This window comes from Plenodomus lingam (assembly GCF_022343315.1).
Source record: "Plenodomus lingam strain CAN1 chromosome Unknown contig_1, whole genome shotgun sequence".
Classification (NCBI taxonomy): domain Eukaryota; kingdom Fungi; phylum Ascomycota; class Dothideomycetes; order Pleosporales; family Leptosphaeriaceae; genus Plenodomus; species Plenodomus lingam.
Genome location: NW_027093927.1, coordinates 1166291 through 1190603, shown reverse-complemented (window position 1 = coordinate 1190603; position 24313 = coordinate 1166291). Strand labels below are relative to the sequence as shown.

At 52.7% G+C, this 24313-nt stretch overlaps 13 protein-coding genes across 13 annotated transcripts; 6 read left to right on the top strand and 7 right to left on the bottom strand.

Annotated features, from left to right (window-relative positions):
- Positions 1-782: 782 nt before the first annotated feature.
- IAQ61_000394 (uncharacterized protein) lies at positions 783-2056 on the top strand (the record flags this gene model as incomplete). The annotated part of the gene is made up of 2 exons (XM_003835533.1): positions 783-1251; positions 1308-2056. The coding sequence occupies 2 exons, from the start codon at positions 783-785 to the stop codon at positions 2054-2056; spliced, it is 1218 nt and encodes a 405-aa protein (XP_003835581.1).
- Positions 2057-2764: 708 nt separating this feature from the next.
- On the top strand, positions 2765-3604 carry IAQ61_000393 (uncharacterized protein; the record flags this gene model as incomplete). Its single annotated transcript, XM_003835532.2, has 1 exon — positions 2765-3604. One exon carries the CDS (start codon positions 2765-2767, stop codon positions 3602-3604), a length of 840 nt encoding a protein of 279 aa, XP_003835580.2.
- Positions 3605-4727: 1123 nt separating this feature from the next.
- IAQ61_000392 (uncharacterized protein) lies at positions 4728-5020 on the bottom strand (the record flags this gene model as incomplete). Its single annotated transcript, XM_066094653.1, has 2 exons — positions 4728-4922; positions 4955-5020. Coding segments are annotated over 2 exons (261 nt in total), but the record flags the coding sequence as incomplete, so codon positions are not given.
- Positions 5021-7039: 2019 nt separating this feature from the next.
- IAQ61_000391 (uncharacterized protein) lies at positions 7040-8382 on the top strand (the record flags this gene model as incomplete). The annotated part of the gene is made up of 2 exons (XM_003835529.1): positions 7040-7919; positions 7970-8382. 2 exons carry the CDS (start codon positions 7040-7042, stop codon positions 8380-8382), a joined length of 1293 nt encoding a protein of 430 aa, XP_003835577.1.
- A 314-nt stretch (positions 8383-8696) lies between these two features.
- IAQ61_000390 (uncharacterized protein) lies at positions 8697-9954 on the top strand (the record flags this gene model as incomplete). The annotated part of the gene is made up of 3 exons (XM_003835528.2): positions 8697-9194; positions 9251-9596; positions 9656-9954. 3 exons carry the CDS (start codon positions 8697-8699, stop codon positions 9952-9954), a joined length of 1143 nt encoding a protein of 380 aa, XP_003835576.1.
- A 1297-nt stretch (positions 9955-11251) lies between these two features.
- IAQ61_000389 (uncharacterized protein) lies at positions 11252-11587 on the bottom strand (the record flags this gene model as incomplete). The annotated part of the gene is made up of 1 exon (XM_003835527.2): positions 11252-11587. One exon carries the CDS (start codon positions 11585-11587, stop codon positions 11252-11254), a length of 336 nt encoding a protein of 111 aa, XP_003835575.2.
- Positions 11588-11677: 90 nt separating this feature from the next.
- Positions 11678-13076, top strand: IAQ61_000388 (uncharacterized protein; the record flags this gene model as incomplete). Its single annotated transcript, XM_003835526.2, has 2 exons — positions 11678-11803; positions 12760-13076. Exons 1-2 carry the CDS (start codon positions 11680-11682, stop codon positions 13074-13076), a joined length of 441 nt encoding a protein of 146 aa, XP_003835574.1. The 5' UTR covers positions 11678-11679.
- A 2212-nt stretch (positions 13077-15288) lies between these two features.
- On the bottom strand, positions 15289-15899 carry IAQ61_000387 (uncharacterized protein; the record flags this gene model as incomplete). Its single annotated transcript, XM_066094652.1, has 2 exons — positions 15289-15404; positions 15761-15899. 2 exons carry the CDS (start codon positions 15897-15899, stop codon positions 15289-15291), a joined length of 255 nt encoding a protein of 84 aa, XP_065955505.1.
- A 71-nt stretch (positions 15900-15970) lies between these two features.
- Positions 15971-17755, top strand: IAQ61_000386 (uncharacterized protein; the record flags this gene model as incomplete). Its single annotated transcript, XM_066094651.1, has 1 exon — positions 15971-17755. The coding sequence occupies one exon, from the start codon at positions 15971-15973 to the stop codon at positions 17753-17755; it is 1785 nt and encodes a 594-aa protein (XP_065955504.1).
- A 1635-nt stretch (positions 17756-19390) lies between these two features.
- Positions 19391-19766, bottom strand: IAQ61_000385 (uncharacterized protein; the record flags this gene model as incomplete). The annotated part of the gene is made up of 3 exons (XM_066094650.1): positions 19391-19538; positions 19613-19655; positions 19706-19766. 3 exons carry the CDS (start codon positions 19764-19766, stop codon positions 19391-19393), a joined length of 252 nt encoding a protein of 83 aa, XP_065955503.1.
- A 439-nt stretch (positions 19767-20205) lies between these two features.
- IAQ61_000384 (uncharacterized protein) lies at positions 20206-21243 on the bottom strand (the record flags this gene model as incomplete). The annotated part of the gene is made up of 1 exon (XM_003835523.1): positions 20206-21243. One exon carries the CDS (start codon positions 21241-21243, stop codon positions 20206-20208), a length of 1038 nt encoding a protein of 345 aa, XP_003835571.1.
- Positions 21244-21514: 271 nt separating this feature from the next.
- On the bottom strand, positions 21515-22786 carry IAQ61_000383 (uncharacterized protein; the record flags this gene model as incomplete). The annotated part of the gene is made up of 1 exon (XM_066094649.1): positions 21515-22786. One exon carries the CDS (start codon positions 22784-22786, stop codon positions 21515-21517), a length of 1272 nt encoding a protein of 423 aa, XP_065955502.1.
- Positions 22787-22826: 40 nt separating this feature from the next.
- IAQ61_000382 (uncharacterized protein) lies at positions 22827-23735 on the bottom strand (the record flags this gene model as incomplete). The annotated part of the gene is made up of 2 exons (XM_066094648.1): positions 22827-23440; positions 23648-23735. 2 exons carry the CDS (start codon positions 23733-23735, stop codon positions 22827-22829), a joined length of 702 nt encoding a protein of 233 aa, XP_065955501.1.
- Positions 23736-24313: the final 578 nt, after the last annotated feature.

The following is a 24313-nucleotide window of genomic DNA, read 5'->3' as shown; positions in this document are numbered from 1 at the left end:
GGCGGAGCGTTGGGCAAGGGAAGTGCTGAGGTTGAGATGGTAGCGGTAATGCAAAAGTGGTGGTGTCCAATAGGCTGGGCAGGCCCGTCGGCGGGGAAGCCTGGGTGAGTCAGCACACATGAGCCATTGCGCTTGCACACACGCTTGCACACACGCGCTTGCACACACGCACTTGCACACAATAGCCGCCGGCTTAGAGACGAGGGAGCAAGCAAGCCATGGGAGCCGCGACTGACTGACGGACGACTGACGACTGGCGACTGGCGACTGACGACTGGCGACTGGCGACTGACGACTGGCGACTGGCGACTGGCGACTGCTTGTGTGCCCGCCTCCGGCCCCCGAACACCGAAACCAACCCACCAAAACCCAGATCAGATCTCCAAAGCTTTCCCCCCTACACCAACGCCTCCCCCCTCCCCCCCATCGCAGTACAACAAACAAACAAAAAAGCCTGGCCACTGCAGCAGCCTCAGGATACGCATAGCCCGCTCCCCTCGCCTCTGTCCTGCCGCCGCATGTCAATGGAGCCGGACAATCGCTAGCCATTGTGTCACTCAAGTGCTGCGGGGCTTCCGCACACTGAGGCGCACTGCAGCAGAGGGGACGACGGCCTGTAAGCTCGACCCCTCCTCCCACTTCCACCCAACACACCCAGACACCCAGACACCCAGACCTTGCTTCAGTCGCAGACTGTCTTCAGAACCTGCACAAACCTACCACACAACAACCCATGGAGTGAAGCGACGCTCTTCTAACATGCCTCCCACCAGGACCCCCAAATGTCACCAACCGATCCCGCGCCGCCGTCCCCAACTGGAGCCCCCGACCGGTATGCGCCTTCGGTCATCGCTGCTCAAGCACGCGACATGGCCACCACCCCGCACACGTCTGCGACCTGGAGCTCGCCTCTGCGCCACCTCGCCGTCAAGGTCGCCAACACGCCAGATGGTCCGGTCAACGCCCTGTGTGGCGCCTCTGCAGGTGTGGCTTCGGGCATCGTGACGTGCCCGCTCGATGTGATCAAGACCCGTCTTCAGGCCCAGGGCTCCTTCCGTCCCCGCACCTATACGGGGCCTACGCGCGCAGTCTACAAAGGCCTTACGGGTACGGCCCGCGTCATCTGGCTCGAGGATGGCATTCGAGGCTTGTATCGAGGACTGGGCCCCATGTTGCTGGGCTACATTCCCACCTGGGCCGTCTACATGAGCACGTACGAGTACACAAAGGACTTTTTGAATCCGCAGATGGGTGGGTAGCCTCGCGCTGTCTTTGCCGAGACATCACTGATAGCTTTTGTCATGCAGATAACAAATGGCTTGCACGGACACTTGCTTCCCTCACCGCGGGAGGATGCTCAACGCTCGTTACAAACCCCATCTGGGTTGTCAAGACAAGACTCATGTCCCAAGTCAGCGCCCGCGCATCCGAAGACCATCGTCCCCCGTGGCACTACAAAAACACATTTGACGCATTTCGCAAAATGTACGCCAAGGAGGGCATCATGTCTTTCTACTCGGGCCTCACGCCCGCCTTGCTCGGACTTACCCACGTCGCTATCCAGTTTCCTCTGTACGAGTATCTCAAGAAGAAATTTACCGGTCTCGAAATGGGGCAAACAGACGTCAAGTCGGAAGACGTGCACTGGTGGGGCATTGCATTGGCAACCGTGCTGAGCAAGGCCACGGCGACATCGGCGACCTATCCCCACGAAGTTCTGCGTACCCGACTGCAAACGCAGCAAAGATCACTACCAACTACCTCCCATGACAATGTATCTTTCAGGGGAGGACATAGCGGACCGGGCTACCATACTCGACCTCCAGGTACATCCTCGTCGGATGGCATGGTGAATATACCACGATATCGTGGCGTCATCAAGACGTGCACAGTAATCCTGCAAGAGGAAGGCTGGAGAGCCTTCTATAACGGCATGGGAACGAACATGGTTCGCGCAGTCCCTGCAGCTGTAACGACCATGATGACTTTTGAATCCCTAAAGATTGTGCATCAGAAGCTGAAGAATGAGGGTCAGAGGATACAAGAAGAGGAGTGAGAGAGCAATGGCAATGATTGGATCATCATTGTAATCCTTACAAAGGGAGGAGTTGTAATAAAGCTCCCGTGAAAGAGGAAGAGTAATATCTTCGGATCGAAGCACAAATAGGAGAGGACCTGTCCGCGAGCGATCCCCATTTCATTATTCATGTCGATGTATATACACCATAGTATCGCCACCCTGGGAGCTTTTAGTGCGTTTTGGCTCTCACCCAGCTTCTCAGGTTATGACATTCCATAGTTTAGCATATTCAATTACGCCTCATTCGAAAGGCAACTGAACCGTCACAGTCCCTCTGTCCGCCGCCCCCTGTAGGTCTGCTGGTGCCGCAAACTTAGAACCTTGGAGGGATTAGTGACTTGTTTCTCCTGACTTGGGTTGCGCATTCGAGTGTGAATACGTCTGATACTCTTATCCACCGCTTGTACTCCATGCAGGACAAAAGTTTTTTTGAGATGCTGTAAAATTCCTCATCGTCACCTTGACTGTCACTGTCACCGCTGATGTTGGCCAACTGACCGCCCTCCTGCCCTTTTGCGTTTGCAAACCAAACGAAATCCGTTCCACCTACTTTTTACTTTACAGTCTTTCAAACGCCAGCAATGGTACTTTTACGGCCTTTGTTCGCTTTGCTGTTCCCTTGATATCACTGTTACCCTTGTCGATATCTGCAGTTTCTTTTTCGAGGCAGTACGGCTGAGGGTTATGATCATGTCTGCCTCTTCTCCTTGTCCTTATTCTTCTTCTCTCTCTTCCCAAAAGCGCGACGCTCTCGACTCAGCGACAGATCTATGCCGTATCCCAGTGGTCGCAGATACGAAGTTGGCAGGGTGGGCTGCGCGTATGAGGGCATCCAGCTCAATCGAGCGCTTCCTGCGTTGGACTCGACGACGCAAAACGCACTCTCACCAACATTCCACCGCCGTTCCATACTTCCCTATCGCTTCCACTGAAGCTCCAAAGAGTGACGGTAAGACCTTGGGCTGCAATGACGACCGCACACCATCTACTCGTGGCAAATCATCCGCAGACGATGAGGATGCTAGGGTAGAGGCATGGCTTGCTCGAGGCAGCAAACCTGCACTTGTGGAGCAGGTAATATATCAGGGCCAAAAACGTCAGACCTCTTCTCCCAGGCGCAGGCCCGACCTCTCCTACCTTCCTTGTAGTCGGACCATCTTCGACTCAACCCGATCCTCTCCGCTTGGCAACGATCGCGATGCTTACGGAAACCACTCCTTCACTCTCCGAACCGACGACTCTTCACCACAAACCCACGCAGGCTCACCCTTAGAACCACCCAAACCCACTCGGCAGCTCCGCCAGACGCGAGAGACTCTTGGAGACCTGGTCGCTGCGGTCGCGGCACGGAGACATGCTCTCAAGTGTAAGGCTGTGGATCAACTTGAAGAGTATAAAGACGAGATCGCCCTAGACCCAGACTGGGAGGAGGCGGACATGAGGGACCAAATGCCTAGTACCGAACTCGTGAACAAGGTGAAACGCTCAGGTACCTGGTATAAAGGACATGTGGTTCATCTTTGAGGCGGGGAGGGGGCTTCCAGGTCTCCTGGAGATGGCTTCGCTGCCAAAACATGAGACTTGACGACAGAGGATGAGCAAGACTGAGACGATAGCTGCCATGATAGAGGGGGAGAGGGTGGGGCTATATACCATAGAGTGAGAAGATGACCTTGTAGAAAGATTTATTGGAGAAGGTTGATGTGATTGTTTGGATATATAACAAAGTGGTTGCTGTCTGCTAATTTCTGGCTGTTTGAGGCTTGGTGAAGTCTAAAATTATATCTGGTGTCTGTATATTATGCTCGCTGAGGGGCTTAGGGGGCTACTTGGGGCGTTTGTATAGGTGGAAAGTGTACTGGGGTTTGTGTTTGTGTTTTCCTCGGTAGCAAGAGACGAGGTGAAGCGCAAAAGCTGGGGCGTTTGTGGATGCTGGGTTACTGAAGCTTGGGTTTGGGTTACTGCTAAGGATGACAGACGCGGTAGAGTATAATTGCTTCTTCCTCGTTTGGCTTTTGCTGTTTCCCAACAACTCACACGGTATGTTGAGTTGAGGATACACCTGGGGCGGCTGTAGTTACTGGCTCATTGAAGTTTAGTTTCCTTTTACTGCTGCCTGTTCGTGATGTTGTTCTGTATCCCTTACCCTACTACACAGTACACCCTTGCCTTACGTAGATAGGAGACCCTAACCCTATATACTTGCTTGTGTATTATCTATTTCAGATTAATTCACATAGCGCTAAGTACTATCTTGCTAGGCAACTAAAGTACAAAGCACTATAACTTGGCAGTTATGGCAAGGACAATTAGTCTATTCTAAATTAGGATTAAGGTGTGCCTAGAGTAAGGGTGGGGTAGGGTTAGAGTATGTAGGGTTAGAGTATGTAGGGTTAGAGTATGTAGGCATTGTAGGGTTAGGGTGCATAGGGTAAAGGATAGAGAATATATATGAAGCTGCTCCCTCGTTAGTAAGATAGTATATTGCGTATATCTACGCACATGCTAAGCTACTAATATCCCAGCTATACCTACGTAGGAAGGGTGAGGACGATTAGTCTACTGTGGCGAGGACAATTAGCATTTCCCCTTTCTCCTCACTAAAATACGAGCAAGGTTGAGGTTGGATCAAGCTTCGGCAGTAAGCTTAGTAGTACTTAAAATCTTCAGATTTGCTCAGGCTTGATACCGTGGTATCGCCAATGTACCACCGAGACGATGTGGGGGTGGGAAGGCAGGAGGGGAGAGGTAGTTGCATAGGGGTATAGAGCAGACACAATCTGCCACTGAACGTAGAAAGCATAAACAAATCATCTAGCTTCAATACCCTCTTTCGATTTGGCTATCCTTACTATGCTCTACCTATCATCCTACCTGCCCTTCATCTTCTTTAGCGTCTCTGCGTTCGCCACTTTTGGGAAGGTCTACGACTGTCGGCAGATCTTCATTCAACATTATGACCAAATGGTGCAGTCACCAGGGGATCCGGACTGCAGAATATCATGCGATGAACAGACAAAAGACCAAAAAACTGCATTTACTCTTAGGTTCGACGCTGCTATCAAAAGCGTTCCCTCAGACTATATGCCTGAAGGATAGAGCAGCTCGAGAGATCCTTATATATTCCACAAAACCGACTACTCCCAAGGGATCTCCAGCCGTAATGTGCGATTGCGCTTTAGAAGTCACAATATGGCGAGTGTATAAAGCCCACACTGTTAAGCAATTCGAGGCCGCCATGAACCCGGATCCGCCTCCACCGGGAGCTGATCCTTATTTCAGGGCGGTTGACGGCAAAAACGTCCACTGCAAACACCAAAACTAGTAAAGCATTGCTATGCCACATGCCTGCTTTATCTCAGTAGTAAGCCTACCAAGCTCCACCGTAAGCCTTCAAGCTTTAGCAGCAAGTATCAACTATTCTTATATTTGCATGGCTTGATACTGCGGAGCAACTAGTGTACCAGCAAGGCTACAAAGGGAGGGGGAGGGAGACGCACTTGTATGCTGATGCGGCTGCACCCCATGGGTCGCGCCATCGGAGGGCTGGCGCAACGCCGATATATATACTCATCAATTACTTAGCTAGGGTGAGGCAAGATTACATCAATCGGCGGAAACTATCAAAGCGGTGCTCAGTGAGCCGTCTCACCCTTATCCCTATCACTCTACGCCCGCAACACCTCTTTTCAAGACCTTGAACTATTAGTAAATCATCCTTACTATCTGGAAATACACCTAAATGGGCTGGGGACACCGAGTGTGCGTCATCACATCCATTGGTTGTACATCCAACGACTACCGTGCAACACGTCGGAATGGAGTCAGAACCTTGGTGTTAAACCCAAAATTGGGTACCACGGATCGCTGGTATTGTCATACGAGATGTTTTTTGTCAGTATGAGAGCATACGTCTTCGGTGACCGGTTCTTGGTCCCAAAGTTCCGCCGCGAGGCTAACCACTGAGTGAAGTTGTATCAGCCTGCAACTTCCACGCACCCAAGGTAAAATGTGGGCATTAACTCGCCAAGTAACTACACATACGAGAGAATGCTACTTGATTGTCCCATTGTACAAGCTTTGGTGGACACATATTGCGGAGGCAAAATGCGGGACCATTGTAACGGTACACATACAGACGAAGCGACTCTGTCGGTGTTGTACCGGTACTCTCCCAAACCCTTCCTTATTCGGGCCATGGGCAGAATGGTTTCGAATGGGGTACCGGTAGTCATCGAACTAGAACGAGACCAGTGCTTCCATGCACATGCTTCTCAGTCGGAGCACACCTGCAGCTCTTGCTGATTGCTACACTTCAACAATGACGCTGGCAAGTTTGAGGACTCGCAAGCAGAAAACAAGTTGCGAAGTGGTCAGTTCAGCAGATCCAACGCTTGTGGGAGCAGAAGGATTGCACGCTTGATGTATGATATAGTGAATCTGGCCCACCAGATTTTTTCATCTTTATTCTATAGCACACACGTCCAGACGTACTGTAAACATTATGCAAGCCCCTCCTTCCATATCGCAAGTCCATTTCCTCACTCATCAAGCCCCTACTTCTATCCCTTTTTAGACCTGACTAAAAAAGCCATGGACCAGTCCAACGCAGCAAGACACGAAACAGCGATATATACGTGCTATACCTACCCGGTACCCTTACCTCAACACATCAAGCAAGACAGTCCCCAAAATCACACAGTAGCCATTTCGCGTCGTCTAAACGTGTTGACAACGAACCCGTTGACTGAGCGATGAGTGCTCGTGCTCAGTTTCATCTTCATGGCCGTGCGAGAAGGAGGGAAGTGGGCCCCGTGGACGCGTCAGAGCTAAAACGCGGATCAGGCGCGCGTCATCCAACCTCGACATGCGAACGTCCCTCTCCTCCACCAGTTCTACCGTCTAGGGTTTTCACATCTCCGATATACCACATCCTTACCTGATTGAACAGCATCGTTCATGCGATTTTTCCCTGCTTGGTTATTTGGCTCAAGCGCCGGAGAGGATCAGATACAAATGGCGCCTGAGCCAATCATCATTGACCCATTGGGGGATGTATTATTGACCTTGACGAATCCAGGTGCTAGGTTTGCGGTTTGGCACCGCGATACTGATCATACTGATCGTAGAAAGAGTAGCAACATTGAGGAAGGCGTTGAGTTCGGTCCGTCTGATGAAGATTCTGACACGGTGGTCGAGGAGGAGCGTCCAGTGCATCAGGAGATGTTGACGAACAAGAGGAGGAGAAGTCAAGAGGTCGCCAGACGACCAATATCAAAGCGACAGAAACGGCAATCCGCAGGCGAGAGTGTAGTCCTCAACCCAGCAGAAAGTGATTTCGAGGGGCTAGCAGGAGACGGGGTCGGCCCGGCAATCGTGTATCGTGTGTCCTCAAGACACTTGATGAGCGCCTCAGCCAGATTTCGGAAGGAATTAACATCTCTGGATGAAAGCAAAAAGAACGAAGATGAAGATTACAACTTGGAGACTTCTGACTGGGACCCTGAGGCTTTCGCCATCCTGCTTAACACTCTGCATCTTCGACATAGACAGGTACCGAAAAAGTTGTCACTGGAAATGCTTGCCAAGGTAGCCGTGCTTGTTGATTACTACAACTGTGGGGAGGCATTCGACCTGTTGGCATCGATATGGGTTCCGCATGTTCGTACACACTACCCGGTACCCGTGGAGTACTGTCGTGACCTGATGTTATGGATGCTCGTTTCCTGGGTATTCAAACTACCAGAAGAGTTCAAGGAGACTACAGAAAAGACTATACTTCAAAGTAAAGAGGCTTGTGTACGTGACATGGGTTTGGGCATACCTTCGGTTGTTCTTGGTACGTGAATCCGGTTTGCGAGTGATTAACCAGCTAACAAATCATCACAGAACGAATAGAGAGCACCCGCTCTCTGACTATCCAAGCGATAGTATCTACCGGTGTCTACTGGTTGGAAACGTTCAACACTGGTTGGCGTTGCGAGTACGACATCACCAGATCCTTCGAGTGCGGTTCCATGCTGCTTGGTGCGCTGTGCAAAGAATTGAAGCGCATTGGCTTCCAATCGCCCAAACCTACTGCACCGTTCAGTGGCAAAAGCGTGGAGAGTGTATGCAAAGATGTGCGGAGTATACGATCTCCGACATGGCAGTATCAGGGCAAGGGTGAGCACGCTACAGATGAGCCAGTACACTATTGCGGCTTCGGAGATACGATCATACTTGAGAGCGAAAACATTCTTGCCAACGCCGAAGGACTGAGACTGGCTGACTTTGAAGACCGCGGCGAGGAATCCGAATAGTGGCCTAGGGCCATGGGTCATGGGCCCGACGGCCGTCTGCGTTGCGGTTGGAAGTTGTTGTGGACGGCCTTGATTCCAGTCAAAATGGACGACAGTAGGTACGTACTAAGATGACCACGCTCTCACAGTCGCACTCCATCCAGTAATCACGGTGAATTGGCTTTTGGGATGGAGAGTCATAGTCGAGCCGGACTTCACTTTCACGTCACGCCAGCACTGTACAAACGGAGCGTTCGTTCAGTACAGAGGGTATTTTGGCCAGCTACAATTGTCCCGAAACATAACACCACGCTCCGTTGACGTTTCGAGCCGCCATGAAGCTCGCCATGATAGCTTTCTTCGTCGTGTCCGCTTTCGCCAACGCTGTTTCTCTGCCTGCCAACTCCATCCAGAACCGTGCCCCGACTGTCACCAAATGGGACAAGGCTGTCAACGATGGACGCCAGCTTTACAACGCTATGCGCTCCAAAGACAGCATAGCACGCTGGTTCTACAAAGACTACCCCGACTTCGCCGATACGGTACAGTCACCGTTTGACGGCGACCTGCGCGAAGAATTGAGGAAGTGGGGCTACAATGACAACGACGCATTGAGCAAACTGATTGAAAAGGACTGTGATTTCGACGCCTATCATCATATCAAACCCGCGTTCGACGAGTTGGGCCTTGACACGAGGGCAATGAAGGATGGAGGGCCAAATGTAGGCTTTAGGGTAGACCATCAGGACGGGCCGGCAATCAAGAGGAAGGGTGACGGAACCTTGCCTAGTGATGCAAATCAGTACTATGATGTTTGTGGGAAGGAGTATAGGGTTCGTCTTCATAAGTCAGCTCCATGTGGACGTCGACTGACTGCAAACAACAACAGGCCACAACAGGAACCTTTGAATTCATCGTCAACCCCGGCGGCATGATTGCCCTCATGAATGTCAGAGCCCCCTCTTACTCGGCCGGCGTCGAATGGGGCCGCAAGCCAACGACCGCCGAACTGCCTCATCTCCGCGCCATATCAGACATTGCCTGGGGAATGTGGAATCGCGCGGGCCCAAGCAACAAAGATGTCAAGTACCTGATCGTCACGCAGATCCTCAACCCCACAACCAGAGAGCTGATTGCTCGTGCATACAAAACGCTGGACCCGCCGCAGGGTCAGGACAAGGTATGGCCGGGTGTAGAATTTAGCATGGAAACGGAAGCCGGACAGGCTATGTTGGGTATGTTGTTTGCATCACGACAGCAGAGCAGGGGTTCGTTTGCTCACTTTTAAACATAGGATCGCCTGTTGGACGATGGGCTGGGTACTTTCTCATGCAGCACAAGACGCAGCTTGGTGGTAATCGCTTCATTTCAAAGGTCCGCGTCTTCAAGAACGAGGAGAGTGGCAGTCTTGCCTATCTGTGTTTCTACGTGGACCCGACACCCGCACCAGACGGTGCCATGGCAGCACTCCCACCACGTGAGTTGGCTGCTGCGGTGAAGGCGGACATCGAGGCGTTTTCCGACTCTGCAAGGCTTGCACGGATGGGTGGTGGTGGAAAAGCTATTGTTCGTGAACACGTCCTGCGCTGGTGATGCACACTTGTCATTTGGTTGATTGCAGGGTGGGTGTTGTGGTTTCAATATGGGTAGCATAGCATCTACCTATGGTTGCTCAACTTTGTTCTGAAGCCTGTAACGTAGTCGGCCAAGGCAATAAGACATGATATCTTTCAATTACCCCAAAGCATTCAGCGGGCATGTGATAATTGTACTGAAGAGGTAACGGTAGTTGTATTGTTTGAGATTCCAAAGGCGGCTAAGCCATCTACACATGTGAGCCGGGAGTCCGCACACGGTAAACCGCAGGCCTCCTGCCGGGCCAACGCTGGCGAATCGTCGATGCGGCCTCGCGTAATACGCAGTAACAATAGTGTTATTTGAAAAGAGGTGCGTTGAGGAATGTGAATAGATGCGGTGGCGGTGGAGATGGGGGTGGTTGTGTGCTACCAGAGGGGATGATGCATCGGAGGACTCGAGGACTCTAGTTGAGAAAACAATAGGCTCTCAACCACTGATGCGTCCACCTCTTCGTCCTTGTCAGCATCGAGCATGGCTGATACCACCTTTCCAGCAGCCATGAGCTTGTTGTAGGGATACATCAGCACCACCAAAGCCTCATCTGCTTGGCCGTGACCTTGACGAGGCAATCACCGCTTCGCATATGGGAAACCCGGGCCGACGACATCGCCACGCGCATTTCCTTGTAAAAGTTGTGGGTCGACCAACTCATCCGCACCGAGCTGCGCAAGTCTCTATGACATTGGCTGTGCTAAGTAGCTCAGTTGGGGTAACAGTGGGTGGTATGTACAACTCCGACGGCAAAGAGCGTGGGCATCGTTACATCGTCTGATGACACTGCTCGTCAGCGCACCGTGGCTGAGACGACAAATTTTTCCGTGCAACGTCCTGGACCGCGACGGCCATGGACGCACAACACTGCCTCGATCAAAACAATTAAACTTCTTCCTCAAGCAACTGGACAAGCCAGAAGTCTCAATGAAAAAATCGCGCCTAACCAGCAGATAGTGCAATAGCTGGGGCACTGTGGTCGCAGCGCTGAGCAAGCCCAGTGAGCTGCGACCGAGGTCCAAAAATAAGAATAATCAAGAAAGGCCCGTAGGCCAATTTCAGAGATTAAACTGAAAAGAACAGATACTACACTTGATCTAAGCCAAAAGGCAAAGACTGGGAACCGTTAGTCTGAGGTAAGAGAGTAGGGTCTAGTGGGAGAGGAAACTTACGAGCTGAGGAAAAGAAGAGGAGGAAGAGGGACAGAGGGTTTATATAGACGAGGGGGACGCTCTAGCGCGGTCCAGCTGACTCAGCGGAATTAGCGTCGCGCTAGGCCGGCGGGACTCCGGCGGCCCAGGAAGTGGACTGTGCGCCTGGGCGTGACTTCGGGCAACAGCGCGTCACGTGTCCCGCAGGCGGTGACGGATCCACGCTGTTTTGCGGTGCGAGGTGATCTTGGTAGGCAGGCAATCATGTCGGGACGGGACCGATTAGCCGCCAGGACGGTACTTGTGCAGGCTGGAAGCAACGAGATGCCGGGACGTCTTGGGCGGTGAGAGACAGTGGGGATGGAGGCTTGCCAATGAGACAAGTCATCGGTGAGGTGTTGACAGGGCTTGTTGAGGAGGACACTTTGATAATGGTCTTCTTCCATTGTCTAATCAATCAGATGCTCTGGTGAAAGCGCTGATCTACTGTTGGTACACTACATGGTGGCGCAAGCATGCTGTAAAGTATTTGGCAGTCATGGGTACTAGCGGAAAGTTGCATCTTCATGCCATGCTCAATGCCCACCTTGGTATCCGCCTTGGTATCAGGTTGGGTATCAACGTCAGTATTGAGCGTGGTATCACTATCTCGCGACATCAAGGTAGGTATCAAGGTGGGTATTGAAATTGGGATTAGGGTAGGTATCGAGGTAGATATCAATATATCGCGATACCAAGGTAGATACCAACATAGGCATTCAGTAACAGGAACACAAGTGAGACGTGTGACCACGCACTAATTAACCGTATACATCTCTTACTGTGAGTCTGCCTCATCCAAGCTCGTCACCTGATAAGTATCACAAGGCCGAACCGCATCATCCAGCTGGATAGTAGCTGCCTCTAAGCGACGAAGCAATACAGAGACACGTGCGTAGCAAACTTTACACCGCATAAGGCAGGCTACAAAGATAGTTGCAGCAGCAATAGTAAGATACGTGGTAAAAGATGCAAAGCACAGCATGGAAGGCAGGATCGTTGCTGCTAAGAAACAAAGCCGCGATACCACCAAAGCAATCACCAGTGTTGCTTTCCCTCAGACGCCCTGGCTAGGATACCGGTAGATGCTTCTGCTCTCCTATCAGCTACAACAACAACTCGAAATAACGGCCTTTGCTTCATGAGATGATGGCAACTGCGCAGACCGGAAGCAGCAAGGTACAGCGAGTCTTGAGCGGTGAGAGGCAGCCGAGAATCAAAAATGTGAGCTCGCTTGGCAATGAGGCTCTGTGTAACAACGAAACATGTTGTCGGTGAGGTAGGTGTTTGCAGGCGTTCTCAAGACGGCACTTGGACAACTGGCTTCCAATCATGTGTGGGACTGATGGCTACAACGTGTCTGATGAAGTATCATGAGGCTGGGGTAACACAAAGCACACCAGTGACCACCACGCCAATACCCGTTGCAGCTTGATATGCAGGTATTTTGGCAGCAGGTACATTTGGGTCGGGGTACCGAGAACGCGGGATAGTTTGGTGATTCCGTGGTGCTGGCATGGTTCTGGACGCACGACATCAAGTGCACCCGAATTGAGTTGGCTGCTGAATACAAGTCCAGCACAATTCCATTCTGCGCATAGCGTCAAGGCCAGGCGGAAGAGAAATGCTCCTCACTTTGACAAGTTTTGCGACCTCTCGACTTATTCAAGCATATTCGCATGGGATGTGTGGGTGGCGCGCTTGGATTTCTGCTGCACGGTACTGGATAACTGTTATGCGCGAGGGAGGCTCCATCACATCGGCCCAGGGGGCGGTGAGGACAGCAGTGTTGTGAAGGTCGACTCGGACTACGAAGAGAGAGGGCGTACGCAAACTACAAAGACATTGCCCAATTACAAAGCGAGAATACGCTGGTCAGAGACCGAGTCCAGTTGATGAATTTGCCGTTGAAGAGCGAGCAGAGTCGGCACGGCGAGGCCTCATGGTATCTTCAGACCTATTGCTGTCAGTTGACGCTGATTCGAGAGAACACAACGCAGCATGCTAGCATTACTGGATGAAAAAGCACGCAGTCTAGCATTGCTAGATGAAAACACCACGTAGTCCAGCATCACAACCTGAAAACGTCATTCACTGTTTCGCAATACGTTCCCATCACCACCCAGCATAAGTGAGCTGTCCTGAGCAATTTTCATCAACGAGGTGGCGTTCCTTACAAAGGATGGATCCCCCGCCTGTTATGAATAAACAGCTTCTAGAATTCCGGGTTATGAAGAATTAATGAAGAGGAAGCTTGGTGTGGATACTGGCAGCGAAGGGATTCGGATTGGCTTTTGGAGATTCATGACTTCATGAATTTGTGGGTTCTCCATTGTGTAGTTTCAGAACTGTGCCCCGCCCGGGCGGAGATTTCATGCCTCGACTCGTTGGGAGGGGAGGGGAGTGGGCTCCCGACCAGGCTTATCGGTAGACGAGGCAGTCCATTGGATATATTATATATGCGATAGGGACTGGATAGAGAATGTGGACCCATGTGAAGAGGAATACCTATAGGCGTCGACTATGTAAAACATGCTTCACGACAAAGGCTCGATGTTCATCGGGATTTGTGATCCTGGATTATATCAATGATGCTATATTGAGCCAATGGAGCCTTCATCCTGATAGGCTAGCCCGACGGACGGAGGATCAAAAGGGAAAGAACGTATGATGGAAAGAAGCGCGATGAGGTGACTGATGTATACTTCATCTCCGAATGATCTGCTCTAGTGACTGTTGAGGCGGTGCTAGCACGACGACGCTTTGAGAGACCAGGACGAGGGGCTGGGCCTCATTTAGGTTTTGGTTGTGCAAATGAGCCGCTGCCAGGGGACCGTCGAAAATGCAGTTGAAGTGCAACTTTATTGCGGCGAGCCGTACGTCATAAACGGGAGAGGCTGTTGGGGCTTGCGACAAAGCAGAGGCATGTGAAGGGACGATGGAAAAAGTTTGCCAACGGTAGGTGTGTTAACGTCGACGACCCATCCAAGGAGTGTGTGGCTGTGTCTTTTGCGGGTACTCTACTTGTCAATGCAATGACGCGATGTCATGCCTCCGATGCGCATGGACAGCCGGGTGTGGCCTCGCTAGGATGAGCTGAGAGAAGGTTGTGGCTTTCGTTCGGCGGGTGGCCGTTGAGCTGGGCTGTGAAAGGAGGAAAGGCCATCATAGCGGAAGGTACCTAGATGCACGATGATGGTCTTGCATAGCCAAAGCCGATTGATAGCTACTATGCTAGGCACCCAGCACTCGTGGCTCAGCCTGAAGCCATGGTGATGTAGTACATGGAGGCAGTTGCAAAGTATAATACAATACACACCCTCTTATCGACAAATTGTCCACCAGTGTGTGTGCGGCTGTCGGTCTCGGGGGCGCGGAGAAAGCCAATCGCGTGTGGCATCTTGACAGATCGAGATAAGCGTAGGTTAGCGAAGCTTGGACCGGCAGAGGAGAAGGGGAAGGGGGGGGGCCGACATGTCCACAACTTGAAACACGGAACCTTTTGCCACTCTTATCACGCCAATCGAGAAATTGCAAATGTTGTAACCACGCCAATGGGGCGTCTAGAAGTCCACATAACCCGAACACGAGCGTCCCCGCGTGAGGCTGTCGCATTCCCAGTCCGACTCTACACCCTCGACGTCGACGTCTTTTGCTACGATGCCCTTCTTCCTTTTCATGGTTGTTGCACGACCACGACGACGACGACGACGACGACGACGACGAGTTGGCGGTGAAGGGTGAAGGGGGCGACTGCTCATTTCAGCTCATTTCAGCCGTTCCCCGTGTCGCTTAGCTACCTATGTATTCATCAGGAATCAGGGCGGACTGTGACTACGGGCGCATGCTGCTAGCCACCCAGCTCCAAATCCCGCTGAACAGAGGAGGATCAGCGGCATGGGTGAGGGCTATGCTGGCCAAGCGCCTTGAAACGCAATCTCGTCATGGCCAGCAATTGAAGCAGCATGCACACTCGACAAGAGGAAGAGATGGAAAGCAGGGTGCACGGCCGTATGCCTGCTTCGGGGAGCAGTGGACAGCGATTCGCAAAGTGAGGGGTGGACGACCATGACTAACCCCATCACTTGCCATCTACCTACCACCACGACTAACCACCACCACCACCACCACCAATACCCCTACCACTACTACTACCACCACTGCCAGCATCACCACCACCACCACCACTACTACAGGCGCCAGCACCATCCCTCAACCCAGAGCCTACAAGACTAAGTATTGCCACTACCTACCTACAGCACACTACTACCATCACGACTCAGACTACTCCAACATGCCGGCCGCCTCTCAGCGACTGTTGGTACATGGCTAACCTGCAAGTGTCAGGCCGCCGGGCGGCACCATGCTTTGCGCCTTCTAGTCCTGCCCTCTGACTGGCTGCTTCTCTGCACACCCATGATGCGGTTCCTGGCTAAGGATGCTGTTGTACTGGTCCCTGCAACCATCTGGCCCTGAACGAAATTACCAGTCGCCCAGGGGCCGGCCAACCCTGCGCTGTTGTGCCTCCATTGCTTCCTGGGCCCACTCGTCCCGGATGAACCAGCCGCTCATTCATATACTGCCCGCCATGCCCTCGATGAGTCCCTTCTCTACCACAACCGCAAGGCTCAATTCCTTCCAACACACTCGCTTTTCGTCTCTCTTAGACGTGTCCGTTCTTTGAACACATCCAGCCACTCTCTCCTGGATCAACTGCATACTTAGCGTGTAATTGAATCCCTTGTCTTCATCAACACCCACCCGAATTTCACGACCAAGGAACCTTCGCGATGATGAAGCTTACCGTCGCTTTCTTAATGGCCCTCGCCGCTGCCGATGCCGCTGAGGCACGCAGCAACCGCCACGTCCGCCGTGCCTACGGATCTGGTGGCTCTGGTGCCCCCTACCCCATCGACAATGGATATCCCGTTGGCGGCCCAATGGTCCCCAGTGGTGCAGTGAGCTCTGTGCCCAGCCCATCTCCCACGCCCTTGACGCCTGAAGCTGAGGTTGCCCCATCCCCCACGCCTTCCGTCCCAGCTGCAGGCGACTACGGCAATGGCTACGGTGCTGCTCCTCCTGCCAGCTCCAGCTCCAGCTCGCAAACCCCAGAGGCGGCTGTCAGCAGCAGTTCCAGCTCCGGTCCTGCTGTGACCCCCTCCGGTGGTGTCTACCCACCCAGCGGTGTCCCCGATGTACCAACCGGTGCCGTTCCCTCGACCGGAACTGGTGTCCCCTCTGTGCCCGCTGGCGTCGTCCCCTCTAGCAGCGCTATTCCTTCCGGTGCTGTTCCCTCCGGTCCAGCTGGCGGTGTCCCGTCTTCTGGTGTTCCTGTCATGGACGCAACCGCGAGCGCCAGCTCCAGCATGGGATACCCGGCCTACCCCACTGGCACTGGATCTGCCCCATCGCCCGACACTCCCATGAGCGACATGGTTACAAAGACCATCTACTCTACCCAGGTCATGACCAAGACTGCTTGCCCATCCACCGTCACTGACTGCCCTGCCAAGGCGACCCAGTATGTCACCAGCGTTGTTGCCGTTGGCACCACTGTCTGCCCTCCTGGCGAGAACCCTGAGGCGACCCCCGTCTCTGAGGTCACAACCCAGTACCCTGTTGACGAGGTGGTTACCAAGGTCACTGAAACTCTCACCTACACCGTTGGCATCGGTTCCACTGCTCACCCAGTCACCACTGAGATTGTTTCCACCAGCACCTCTACCCGCTACACCACTGTTGTTGTGACAGTTGGCAGGCCTACTCCCAGCCCCTCCACGCCTGCGTCTGAGACCAAGCCTACTCCCGTCCCCGGCACGCCCGTTGGATCTGACGGCGAGTACCCCGTTGGCGGAGACAAGGAGTCGACGTCCACCCGCACTGTCTCGTCTACCTCCACCTCCACCAGGTTTGTCACCGTCAAGCCTACTCCTTCCAGCGATGTCCCCGTTGGCGCTGAGGGTGGTGCTCCTTCTGGACCTTCTGGTAGTGCCCCTACTCCACCAGCTGGTAGTGAGGGTGAGGGTGAGGAATGTGTCCCAACCACTGTCACTGTAACTGAAAAGGAGACTGTTTACGTTACCAAGGGATCGGCACCTTCTCCCACCCCCTCTGCTGACAAGCCCGCCACTCCCGAGAATGAGACACCTGACAATGAGACACCTGAGGCCGAGTACCCTGCTTCTTCCCAGGTTCCCAGCGGTGCTCTTGCCACTCCTACTCCCTTGTACCCCACTGGTAACAACGGCACCTTCCCCGGTGGCCCAACTGGCTTCATGACCTCCACCAAGCCTACCTACCCCATCGGCACTGGTGTCCCATCCCAGCCCAGCGAGACCAGCCAGCTGCCCACCTTCTCCATCGTCACCGACGCCGGCACTCCTGTTGCTCCCACTCCCTCCCCCGCTGCCAGCAGCACCGCTAGTGGCGGATATGGCAACGGATACCCTGCTGTTCCCGCTGTCCCCGAGGCTGCCTCATCTGCCTCCAGTGTGAAGGCTAGCCCCTCTCCTACTCCCGCCGACTTCAGCGGTAACGGTGGCTACGGCACCGACAACTACGGCGCCGGCTACTAAGCGTCGATGTCATCTAGGGTTGGGTTGGTACTTTAGCGATATCCGGTCTATTTGACCAAGTTTTGCATGTCATTGTAGGAACGGTGGATTGAGTTGGTGGAACGTCTCCTTTGTAGCTCGTGTGCGCAAATTCGGGTGCTGTGTGCCCTTTCCATTGCTTGTACCAATGTCAAAACTATGCTGTTTAACTGTATCGCCATTTTTCTATTTTGCCTCACTTGAAAGTGCCATGTCATGTTTGTTGATGTTTTGGATTTGTTCGGTTTGTCGATGTCATTGTAGTCTGTTTTGTTTTGAAATGTCCATGTCTCAACTATACGTTCTAGGCCGGCCCAAGTCAATTTGAAATTGACCTTTTCCATCCTTCATCCAACCCATCTTCCCTGCAACACCTTTTTTCTTCCGTGGCCCCGATCGAGATTGAGATTGAACATGCAAACCTAAATCCAGGCCCAGAAAAAAAAAACAAAATCCTCGCGTTGAAGGATCGAAATAACTGGATCAAACTCCCCACTCGCATTAAACACCCAACAAGAAAACATCCCATTCAAATATTCTTCCCCCCGCCTATCCCTCGGTTTCCGTACCGTACCGTACCCTGCCTTGCCCTTGCCCTTGCCCTTGCCCTTGCCCTACCGTACCCTGTACTGCCCATACACATGCATCCACGCATTACCCAGCCGCCCACTACCGCAACCCCCGTCCCCTGTCCTGTCCTGTCCTGTCCTACCCTGTCCCATCCCATCCTGCCACTCCTGCCAACCGCACCGCACGCGCAACAATCCAACCCAACTCGCCTCGCCCAGCCCAGCACGCGCAAACATTGGGATATGTAATTTGGGGAATCAAAACCTCGTGCTGTAATTTCTAGCCGTGGGTGTTGGTTTCAGGATGCGGGTTTGGCTGGGTGGCCGGGGGGGGGGGGTGGGAGGTGTGGATGGGAGAGGTTGTGGTGGCGGTGTTGGGGTGGGGGGGGGGGGTGCCTGTGTGTGTATTATGTAGGTACGGTATGTATGGTATGTACAATACCCGCCACTCTGCCCCCGGTAATTATACCATGGCCTCAGGTACCCGCCCTGTCCCATCCATCCCATCCCTAGTATACACACAGTCGAATACTACAGCACCGGTACTGTGCATCTTCGCATTACAAAATCCCAACCCCCAGCTTCACCACCACACCCTCGCAACGCCACTCTCAACGCCAAATAGCCCAAACGTCATACAAGACGCCATCTACCACACTCGCGCATACGCAGTCGCAGTCCTCCGCGCAATAGATGTTGTGGCACCAGGGCATGACACGTTGTCCTGTCCTGTGCCGGCTAATTCGCGCAGCGCAGGAGAGTTTTATTGCGGGTGGGGCGTTGGAGGTGGACAAGGGTTTGGCGCGGGACGGTACATTTGTACTCTAGGATAGGGCAAGACAGCGCAAGACAAGACAAGGGATAAAATAGCGAGCCGTGAGACATGGGCGTTAGCCATGGGCGAGACGCGCGGACACATCTACATACCTGTGCTGCCGTTTATCCAAGAGTAGTTTTTATTTCATTTGGATTTTGCAACCAGGGGCGGGAAATTTTTGGCCGGTGGTTGTTCGGGATCTTCGCGGGAAAGGTACGGTACATGCCGGTACTATACATTACGGTAGGTACGCGGGTTGGAGACAAAGGTGTGGGAGACGATGGGGTGCATGCCTAGCGAGGGTGGATGTGGGGGAATCCTTGGGGAGTTGGGGAATGGGGGGATACGGAGAGCGAAATGGATGGGTTGCGTCTTGCGCCTGCAAAAGAGGTACGCCAACCAGTTAGGAAGTGTGCCTATCTAGACGTATTATACCATGATGTTGGCACATACCTACTCTGGTGCGCTGGGTCTGAGTGAGCAGGATGGAGGCTTGCTACATATGCCGTCAGCCTGCTTGCTTGCCTGAGGTGTTGGTTTTCTTACTGTGGGGGTTTGGGGTTTCATCGTCGTGTGATCTGGTAGGTGGTGGTGTTATCTTGAGCATGTTATGCTGAGTAGGAGTACGGATCTGTAAGCCTAAGGGATGGGAATGTGTGGTATGGGGATGACTATGCTGTAGGTGGTAGGAATAAGCATGGGGGTTATGTCTGGCTGGGCCGTTGTATGGGATCGGAAGCTGACGGTGTAGGCTCCTCTTCGGCGGGCTGTGGCATGATGATATACCGAGGCGATATTGCGTATACAGCCGCATATACGCCAATTGTAAAGTCTACATGCAGCCGTGATGTAGACTTATCTTCTGGAGTAGTTTTAATCACAAAGTTAACGTATAGATTCCAGTACTGGAAACAGTGGAATCCTCCAAAGAACAGCATATTGTCCAACGCTACCCATGGCTACCTGCATCTGACCCTGAGTACACTACAACAAACCCCGAAATACAACGTACCGCCTCAACAAGCAATTCTAAATAGCGTCCGCTCTCAGTGATAGTAGTCGCCATAGTCATAACGGTTGGACGCCCGACCACCACTATATCCCCATTGTCTGCGCACCCACCGCTGATGGTATGTCGAATAGTCTCTCTCGCCATCCAAGCCGAGCTGCCTAGCAACATTGACATATCCATCCTCATTGACCTCTAGTCCCGTCGTGTCAATTTCGCCCAGCTTGCCCTCCAGCCCAGTCTCCTGTGGCCACTTGGCTCGACAGTACGGACACGTCGCTGTGCCCATGGAGATGGCGATCCACTTCTGCATACAGTCCTTGTGTACGTTATTTCCACAACTAGACTTGCAGTAAACCGTGTGGTCTTTGTCTTCAAGCTCGTCGTAGCAAATAGGACACTCGCCTTCTATAGGCTTACGGTTCGTGTCTTCTCCTTCTGTCTCGGTTCCATCCTTGCCATTGGTCTCGACACCTGGAATCGGCGGCGCATTCTGGATGAGCTCACGTAATTCGGAACTGAGCAGCGCGAGCTGGTATGCAGTCTCATCTCGAGCTTTGAGTACGCGAAGCATGACATATACGACGTGCTTGCATTGATTTCCCTTTAGAGCATGTGGGCAGTCGCATCGAGGTGTAAGGTCGATTCGAACGGTGTAGACGTTACCAGTCGATCCCGCAATTCGGACCCTCTCCTGAGGAATATCCTCGGTACCGCATCGTTCGCGCGAGAGAACAGTGAGGCGCTGTGTGAGCGCCCTTTCCTTGACGACTAGATAGCTTTGCGGCGCTCTGGTGCGGAACTGCCTGAGACGCTTCTCCTCTACAGGCGCATCACTGTTGCGCTTGGCCCTCTTCCTAGGAGACGGTTCTGGTGAGCTAGCGGTGAGATCAATGATTTCAGGAGCTCGTTTGGTCTTCTTTGCTCTTTGGGGTGTTGATTGTGAGGCATGAGCTACATCCTCATCGCCTTCAGGGGATGCGACCGATTTGCGCTTACGCGCTGGCTGCCCGGGCGAAAGGCGATCATCTATTGTACCGGTAAGCCAGGAATGATTGCGTGATGGTCTAAACATTTTACAGATGTGATTAAAGCGCACTGTAAATAAAGTAGGAGCTTGCGACGGAGAAAACAGAACAATGATGTTGTTCGACGGCGAAGATGTGGCGACGGTCGACAAAGACAACGACGTGCAATTGTAGAGGGCTGCTGTGGATCGCCAGGGCTAAACACACACGAAAACACGTGATTCCCCCCTCACTTGCCGGGCCTGCAGCACTCTCTCAAACATCACCAGAAGTCGCAGTTAAACTAGAGCTTCTTTCAGAATGTTCTTTGTAGGTACCTCATGTCACTCTATTCTTTTCCTTCCACTCCCGCGCCGCTTCCTCATATGTACAAAACTCCACCTCCGCACCCCATCCTTGCATCCACTTCAACACCCTCTCGATCATGCCAATGACATGTGCCATTCCGCTCGTATCTGGATGTAATACTAGTGGAAACACCATGGTATCCGCTTCTCCTAGATCATCCACCTCCCCCCGAATCCACTCAAACTTATCTTTCCACATGTTCTCAACCACGTGGACATCAACATAGCCCTGCGAGTTTGGCGTATTGGGGTAGAATTGTAGAGGTGTCATGTCTTCGGCATACCAGTTCGCCGGTATCTCCACGAGCGTTTTGCTTGTTGGTGCGCTGGGTTTGGGGACCGGCTTCATCCAGTCTTTCGCCGAGGCATTCACCTCATATCGTGGTGGAATGATTGGCGGTTGGCTTGGGAGGTAGTATGGTTTGCTGTCATGATGAGAGAGCGATGAATCGTACAAAAAGGCGTAGTTCTCCAGTAATTCAACCGTCGTTTCGCGGAGTTGATACAATGGGGCACGATATCCGAGTGGCCGCTTCCCGAGAAGCTCTTGGTACAGCGATATGCAGTGTTCGAGAACTTCACGCTCTTGTGTGGGTGTGAGTTGGGATGCGCCCTCGTGGCAGTATCCGTGGAGTCCGATTTCTGCACCACTGTCCCTGATGCCTTTGAACTCTTCTGGGAAGCTTTCGGCAGAGTGCATGGGCACGAACCAGGTCACTTTGTCCTCAATGTCCAGCTTCTTGAAAAGCTTCAAGAGACGGGGGACACCAACGTAAGCGGAGAAGAAGCCCGAGCTGTAATCAGCAAGGTTATTGTTTGGATTTTGACCCGTGCCTAGCCATCCTGAGACAGCATCAAAGTCAACTGAGACGAGCACCTTGATCTTGGGCCTTGTAGGAGAGGTGACTGTCCAATGCTTGAGAGCATTAGTCGGACTGGCCGGTCTTGGTGGACTGACTTGCATGGCCGTAGACGCTTGATCTCGAGCTGATATCTGCACGCCCTCTGTCAAAGTACCAAAGATCTCGGTTGCTGCGTTTGTGGATGGTGTGACAAGCTCATTGGCAGTCTGTTGAGATTTACAAATCTCATCCTCGGACCAGACTATTCGCCCCTCCATCCCACCATCTACCGATATGCACTGGCCGGAGATATGACCCGCTGCTCGATGGCTGGCGAGGAAGGCCGCTGCTCTTGCCACATCAGTAGGTTGTGCAATCCTCCTCAGCGGAACACTGTTCATGTCAGCAAAGACCGAGGACATATCGATCGCGACGTTCAGGTCAAACGTACGTCGCTTCAGCCTCCCTCCACATCTCCTTTGGATCGTCAAGCCTCCCTTCAATCAACTTGGTATCCACCCAGCCAGGCGCAACAGCATTGATCCTCGCTTTCGCATTCAACCTCACAATCTCATTCTTCACCGTCTTGACAAGTCCATACTGCAATCCCGCCTTGCCAGACGCATACTCCACGTGTCCAGCCTGACCAAAGACACCACACTCCGAGCCGGTAACAACGATACTGACATTTTGAACCTCGGCGCCGGAAGAAGACTGGACTTGTTCAATGCTCTTTAGGAAATGTTTGATGGTCAGAAAAGTCCCGCGGACGTTGACGGTGTAGGTGCGCTCCCATAACGCCGAGGGCATGTCCCAGATTGGATAGCTGTTGGACTCGTCTGTGATGCCGGCATTAGCGCAGAGAATATTGACAGGACGGCCAAAGTGCTGGATAGCATCGGAGATGGACTGCTGGATGGATTTCTCATCGCTGATGTCCCCTCGGAGACAGTTCAGATTTGGGTTATCTGTTGATGCCAGGTCGTTTGGGCGTAAGTCGTGGGCGGTGACTTTACATCCTTGAACTTTGGTACTGTTAGCTGGAGGTTCTACAGCTCACCGCGCAAGTGATGGACGCTCGAGATACATGTACATTTCTCAAAGAATCCCCTGTATACATCACTCATACAAGTCTGCTAAAAGCAAGACTGTCAACTTGATACATGACCCACTAGACTTTCAATCATGTACACAACACACAAAATGGCCCAAATCAATCCCCATATCCATCAGACTCCTTCACGCACCGAACCTGCACATACCTAAAAACTCATCCACCAGCGCACTACCAATTCCCCCCACAGCACCCGTGACAAACACATGCAGACCCTGCAGCCCAAGAAACGACATGTTAGCCTTGACAAGCTCATTCAAAACGCAAAAACAAATGTTCGATCACAGACCTAATCCTGCAAAGACGTCCTGCAGGTTACTGTACCAGTACAGCGCACAAACTACGTAATGCATCTAAGCAGGCGGGCGAATGATAAGATATCGCTGTCATCCCGGGGAGACTAGAGTGGGTACCATGTGTGAGAGACAGGCGGAGATCCAGAGGAACCGGCACTCGAACCAGTTAATTTACTTGGCTATAGTTTGCATCCGCGGATCTCTTTTTCGCATATAATAACCACCTGTTCACGAGGTGTAGCACTGCTGACATTGATAATTGCACGCGTGAAATGTGCGCTGCCAATTCATCCCCACTGCGTCACCACAACAACCTCACCACTACCTATCTACCTACCACCACCACCATCACAACCCCCCCACCCCCAACCTGCAACCACATCCCCAAAGCCAACTCACGCGAAGAAAACACCACCACCTCCTCCTCCTCCTCCTCCTCCACTACCATCACCACCCACCCCTCCCCCAACCAAACCCCCACTCCCTACGCACCCACTTCCTCCCCCCCCCCCCGAAAA